At 38.0% G+C, this 7275-nt stretch overlaps 1 protein-coding gene across 1 annotated transcript; it reads right to left on the reverse strand.

Moving 5' to 3' along the window:
* LOC8057993 (histidine-containing phosphotransfer protein 1) lies at positions 2004–4744 on the reverse strand. The gene is made up of 6 exons (XM_002445649.2): positions 4566–4744; positions 4329–4459; positions 4151–4219; positions 3007–3078; positions 2721–2793; positions 2004–2303 (listed from the first exon to the last, which is right to left on the reverse strand). Exons 1-6 carry the CDS (start codon positions 4614–4616, stop codon positions 2265–2267), a joined length of 435 nt encoding a protein of 144 aa, XP_002445694.1. The 5' UTR covers positions 4617–4744; the 3' UTR covers positions 2004–2264.

A 7275-nucleotide genomic window follows, 5' to 3' on the forward strand; every position in this document is an offset into this window, starting at 1 on the left:
GTACACAAAGCGATCATGTTATACATTTCAATTCGTCTGGAAATCAAAGTTTGTACTGAGCTTGGGCACATGTTGCTCTAACTCATATGAGTACAATAGGTTTGGAGATTTATCAATGGTCATGCATGTCATGTGTTCTAATTCTGGGATCTGTAATGTTAGGAGATACAAATGCTAATAATGTGTTCAGCTTTTTTAACAACCTCCCCAATCTTAGGCCATCGGTTCATTTTCTTTCTAAGAAGTACCAACCTAAGGTGTATAGCCTAAGGACTAATGAAAAGCTTCGTTGGCTACGGTCTAATCCAACTCAGTAGAGGGATTAAGATGGGAGATTAACCCAACCCATACGAATTGGGTTGTATTAGATGTAACCAAACAAGCCTAAGGCCTTGTTTGGATATAGTCGAATTCACATCAATCCATATGTATTGGGTGGGTTGAAGTGGAACTTGAACTAAATTCCACTCAATCCACTCCGACACATGTGGATTGAGGTAAATCCGACAACATCCAAACAAGACCTAAGGCTGCGGTGGTCCAACTCAAAAAATGAGGGCACGGATTTGGCCCACGGCTCCCAAACCCAAAGAGGAGTAGATGTAACGCAACATCGAACAACAGGCTTGCTATAGCCTACGCAAGCGGCCAAGGCAGCTGGCAACGTACCAGACAGAGATCGAGAGGCACAATGCAGTGCCAATGCCATTCAGTGCAATGCAGACGCAATGTTGCCAAGTGATGGATCGGTGATTCATTGGCATCCACAGGACTGTTACAACTGCCCAAGTTTTATTGCCGAAGACACTGCAAATGCAAACGCCCAGGACTCTCTGCCACTGATAAATCTCTGGTTGCCCTGCCCCTCCCCCTCACCTGCCGCCGCGCAACCAGCCTGAAATCAGTGAAATGAAACGCTACAATAATACAACTATATAAGGTACGTTTGGATCCATCCAAACTTTAATAACCTGGTAGAACAGGTTCATTCAGGCCTTGTTTAGTTTCCACCCAACTTTTCACTCCATCCTAATGTTTAGACACATACATGGAGCACTAAATATAAATAAAAAATAACTAATTGCACAGTTTGCATGTGTTTTGCAAGATGAATCTTCTAAACCTAATTAGTCCATGATTGTTATAATTACAAATTTGCTACAATACCCAAAAACTTTTCTTTTCACGAATTAAATAAGGCCTTAGCTTTTGAGATTGAGATTGTGGAAGCTGACTTCTGGAGTTGGTGGATGTTTGGAGACCATCCCAACTTCTACAAGCTAGATTGTAGAATTTGATAAGATCCAAACAGGACTATGACCAACAGCAGGCTCACTTTCTTTTACTTTTTTTCTTTTTTCTTTTTTTGATAAAGGAAGCGTTTATTAAAACCTCGAAGTAGTACATCGAGATGATACAAAGGTTTAGAGGCTCACTTTCATATAGCACATCACGGCAGACTCTTAGTATTAACCAGAGCATTCTTTGCTTCTCCACCCCACATAGACTTGGGATAATGACTATTACAGTGACACAAAAGTGTCAACAGCTAATCTTGCTGCTAAGCTATTACAGACTTACTAGAAGGTACAATGCTAGAAGCCAAAGGAGCTAATTGAGCATGTTTCCATTAATGCCGCCACTCTGAAAGGTGTACTGTATGCATCATCCCAAGATGCAGCTCCATCAATTCCTCCTCTCTGGATTACTTCTTGGGGGAAAAGCCCTGGATCTGACGCTCCAGCTGCATCAGAAGAACATGTAAAGATCATGGCCAGGAAAGGAGTAATGAAGTGCATAGCACGTTAGGGGAAAACAAATCAAGGGGAAGCAAAACAACCATTGATAGGGCAGGCTATCTCCAAGTCTCAATGCTAGCTGTTGCTGCCCTCCCCTGACGCCCTGACGTCGCCACCAACCTGAAAAATCTGCATCGATAAAACCATTGTCCAACGACAGGCTCACTTTCACATAGACATAGCACATCACACAGCACGCACATGTTACCAAACGCAGCAACCTATTATAATTAAACAATAGCCATAGCATTTTAGTTTGTTTCACCACCAGGTTCCATGAGCAGATTCCTAAGAGAAATTATTGGGAGCGACAACAATGATACTACTACGGTGGTGTTAACACTACTACTGCTGCTAAGCTATTACAGGCTTCCCACAAGCCAATTGAGGAGCTCATTCAGAATGTCTTGAGATTTGAAAGGTGCATGCATAATCCTGACATGAAGCTCAGCGCTGCCATTTGGTTTAGTTGTTGGGAGGGAAGCCGTTGACCTGACACTCCAGCTGCATCAGAGAACACATATATCAGTCCTTCTATACATGGATAAGAAGAGGAAAATCATCATCACAATATAAAGATATAATGGCCAAAGAAAGGAGTAACAAAGGACTAAACATTCTGTCAGACATTTTTCCCACTAGGATTTCTATACATGGATACAGAATCTTGATATAAGAACATGCAGATATGAAAAATTATCTATCCGACATGTTTTCCCACTAGGATTTCTTGGAGTCCTAACTTCTGTTAGGATAACTAAAGATGTAGTTCTCCAAATCATGTGCTAAAAGAAACTAATTGCACTCACTCCATTAACATAATTTGATTCAGAATAGAAGATTTTTCTCTGAAAAAGGCTAGTCTAGTTCAATGGACAGAAAATAGTATTTTCAGAAGAATTGAATCACAAAAGGTAATACCTGAAGCATGGTCTGAAACTTGCCACGCAGCTCATAGAAGTTAATCCTCACCATCTCCAGTGTCTTCAGGCACCTGGCAAGGATATAGTTCAGTGATTTGTGCAGACAATATAATATTCATTGGCAACTCATGAATAGAACACACAACTCATAACTATGCAAAAAAAAAAAAAAAAGATCATAGAAACCAAATTTTTCACTGTAATAACATTAGAAGCTCCGAAATATCAATAAGACAATGACAAAAAACAGCAGTACATGAACATATAAAAAACTAGGTACTAACCCATCTTTGCTCCTCTGCTGACAGAACTCGCGGAACTGAACACAAGTGTTCTTAACCTTCAGTGCACCAACGCTGAAATGCACAAATATACAAATCAAGGAGCCACACAAATAATTCAATAAAAGAAGAAAAAGAAAATACCAAAGCTTAGATATCATCAGACTGCATACTAATCAAATACATATTAAACACTTTGATCATCCATATCTGAGTTAACAAGCCAGCCAAGTACAAGCCTTGTAAAATTTGAGAACCTAGCAAGCACCACATTAAATACTGAAACTTTTGAATTCTACAAACAGAGATGAATCCATAACATTTTCATTTGAGACCCTTGATAAGTCTTGACTATTCTATCCCCTATTTGTTTTCATGACACAATTATTCAAAATGCAATAGCATAGGTGTTTCATATCCACAAATCCTAAACAAATCTGCATCCATGATAAGGAAAAACTATATAATGCATAAAAACGATTCATTTATAATTCAGACAACATAACATGAAAACCAAATCATTTTGAGGTAGGCAAGACATGCATCCCCCATTTCCCCTACAGACAAGCAACTACTGCTGTGTCTTGGCTGTGAATTCCATATCTAGTACAACATGAAACTAAAGCACTAAAAGTGGGGAGGGTTCACTAGTGCCACTTGAGTTATTTGGTTAGTGTGGTGGGGAGCATGTTTTTCACATTTTATGTCACAATAACGAGAAAATAGATGAAAAACCCTCCCAAAACGGATCTGAAAAACAACTCAAAATATATGGCAATCCCTTCCCAAAAATGGATTTGAAACACAACTTAAAACAGGGGAATTTGAAGTTTTCCTTTTCAAGTTGTGTCACTGATGCACACATATGACAACATGTGTCAGATCCACATCGCAGAACACAACAATTCGAACCAATGGCAACAGTTCCCAAATAGAATGTGAAAAACTGATATTTAACTGGTCCGTTCCAATCAGCATACAGAATTAATTGTGCAAGCCAGATCATTCATTGCACGAATCTAAATCCCCCTCCTCATTTTAATGGCATTGCATACCCCATTCCCACGCTGAAGTGGAAACACAACAAGTACATTCCTACTAGCATTACACATGCAATTCAAGAACAGGGTATGGACAAGGTAATCACCTAGCGCTGCTGCCTTTGAGCTGATGCACAAAGGCGTCGACCCTGTCAAAATCCACGACGGGCTTGTCCCTGCACAGGCACAGAAACAACAAATTGCAGGAATCAGATTCAATCCATCCCCCCACAACGCAACGATTCGATCACAGAAAACAGAACAACGAGTGGGAACCACACATACAGCAGCTTGGCCAGCTCTCCGATGATCCGCTCTCCGTCCTGGCAGAAGAGCGTGACGACCTCGGCGACGAAGTTAGGAGCGCTGGGGTCCTGCAGCATCTGGAGCTGCTGGAACTGGTCGTCAAGCAAACCCTAGCACCAAAACAGAGCGCAATCCCGTCAGCCACAACCCGAATTCCACACGAGTGGCGCCGAAATACGAGAATCCAGCGGTCGTGCAGCGGAGGGAGACCCTTACCGTGGCGAACATGTTGTGGATGAGCGCGGCGAGCTGGTTGGCGGCAGACATGGCGGCAGCTGTTGCTTCGAGCACCGAACAGGGGCAGGGGAGGAGGAGCTCCGAGCTCGTCGTCGGGAATCCGGGAGCGGGGACTTGGAATGGGACTAGAGCGAGTGAGGGGTGATTGTGATGGGAGCGGGCGGGGCCCTATTTATAGGCGATTTAGGGGGGAATGCGATTCCCGGCACAGCGCGCTCAGGGAGGTTGAGCTGGAACCACTGCACTGGCTGCTTCTCCCCTCTCTTAATTTTTACAGGTAGTTTTTTCTGGATGGTATTAATTTCTACTACAATTTGTTACTACGAACAAAACACTCTTAATTCTCACCTACTACCTTCTACCTATTTGTTAGGTGGCAACTTTCAATATAGCCGTTGCACAAAGAAAAGGTAATTATTATTCAAGAAAAAAAATATTTATCTTTAATTTAAAAATTGTCTATTTTTTTCTATTGCTAACATGTTTATTGTTACTAATATTAGATTTTCAAGATAAGTACTGTCCATTGTCAAGATAAAAATTATTAGAGGTAGTTAGCTTGTCAAAAATTATTATATGAATAAAGTCTCTCTAACTAGTTCTGTAAGTTACCAATATAATGTACAATTGGGCGATAAATGTTAAGTGTTGAACAAACACAAATATATAGAGAGAGAGGAGAGTACACAAGTAAAGATCTTCTTTATGAATAATAAACATTATGTATAAAATAGACTAATATAAGTTTAAGACCAAGAACTATTACATTTAGCTTTAAGTTTAACTATGGTAAGTTATTTATATATTGTAGATTATTGCAAATCTTCTTATTTGATTTATGGCGTAACACCGTTATGTTCCGACAGCATCCTAGGATAATGTACGTTGCATCTTTTATCGTTACTGATATACAACAAACTATGAATAATTGAAATTCGGTAACGCATAGCATGGTGAATATTCCACATAAAGTGTATAATGACGTTGAGTGGATATTGCATTCCCGCTCGTTACTAATATATGGCAAACTATGAATTATTAAAATGTGGTAACAAATGGTGTGGCTGAGGGTCACATATGTTAAGGAACTAAAAAGGGATAACACAATCAATTATATATGCATTTTGAAAAACTCTAGCGATGGTTTCCAGTGGTTATTAGCACCACACCAATAAGATACCAACAATTTAGCTCAAGAAAAGATATTAGAATACTATTGAGTTAATTATCAGAATGGTGTAAACATTATTGAGTCATGCTACCATTATTATCTATGACTATGCGTGACATTCCCTACATAATTGGAGCTTAAGGATACAAGAATGAATTTCCTATATATAATGCGAGTATAATAGCAAACACTATAGTCAGTTATGGATTTCTAAAATAACCAAACTTTAGTTAAAGAAAATATAATATAACCATATAGTTGATAAACAAATATATTAGATTTATGGCACATTGCAACTCATTAGAGTTCAAATGTTGCCAATACAAACACAAGACAAATTATGACATGAGAGTTAAATTTTCTAACCAAATGGGGCACATTTAGTTTTTGTTAATATTTAGTCATTCTTTGGATAAATAATTCATGGAAACACAATACCTTTATAGAAGCCCCAATTTTTTGTTTCTCCTCCCCCTTGCTCCATTAAAGAACTTTGAAATTACTTCTTTTTCATAGTGACTAGTAGATGGTATTAACTTTATATTTGCAATTTGGGAATTAGTGATAATTTATAGGATGCCCTTTCATAAAAAAAATATTGCATATATTTGATGCTTTTGCTTTCTAGATTTTTTTCCTAGCTTAATTAATTTTGATAGTTGATGGCATAAGCATAAAAAATAAGGGATTCATCAATAGCTAAGCATCCACTACATTTATGCCATTAATGTGGTCAATGTGAGCTCGAACTTAGCTAGCATTAATCAAAGCTTGTGCCAGAGCCACTATGTTCCTTGGATTTTTCTACCTATAAAAAATATTAAATTAGTTGCCAGATGAAATTAAGTTCTACTACATTAATGCTACAAACAAGAAAGCTTTTTAATTTCTACTACATTTGACTTCTACCAACAAAAAAAATTAATGGTCACCTTCCATCTACTTCTTTGGTTGGTACCAATTTTCAATATAGCTGTTGCATAAAGAAATGGTGATTCTTCTAGCAAAAAAATGATTATCTTTAATTTACAAATTATCTATTTTTCTCTCTCTAATGTGTACTTGTATAGTTGTATTGTCTATTGCCAAGATAAAACTTTAGAGCCAATAGTTGGATATATATATATATATATATATATATATATATATATATATATATATATATGTGTGTGTGTGTGTGTGTGTGTGTGTGTGTGTGTGTGTGTGTGTGTGTGTGTGTGTGGACTACACAAGTAAAGATATTCTTTATTAAGAATAAATTTCTAGAGCCTCTATGTTCCTTGGATTCTTCCACCTCTCATAAATTTTAAATTGGTTGCCAAATCAAATTAAGTTCTACAACATTATTACAACAAACAAGAGAGCTTTGATTTCTACTACATTTGACTTCTACCAACAAAAAAAATCTTAATGGTCGCCAACCATCTACTTCTTGGTTGGTACCAATTTTCAATTTAGCCGTTGCATAAAGAAATGGTGATTCTTCTAGCAAAAAAAATGTTTATCTTTAATTTCAAA

Source organism: Sorghum bicolor, chromosome 7 (assembly GCF_000003195.3).
Source record: "Sorghum bicolor cultivar BTx623 chromosome 7, Sorghum_bicolor_NCBIv3, whole genome shotgun sequence".
Taxonomy (NCBI): Eukaryota; Viridiplantae; Streptophyta; class Magnoliopsida; order Poales; family Poaceae; genus Sorghum; species Sorghum bicolor.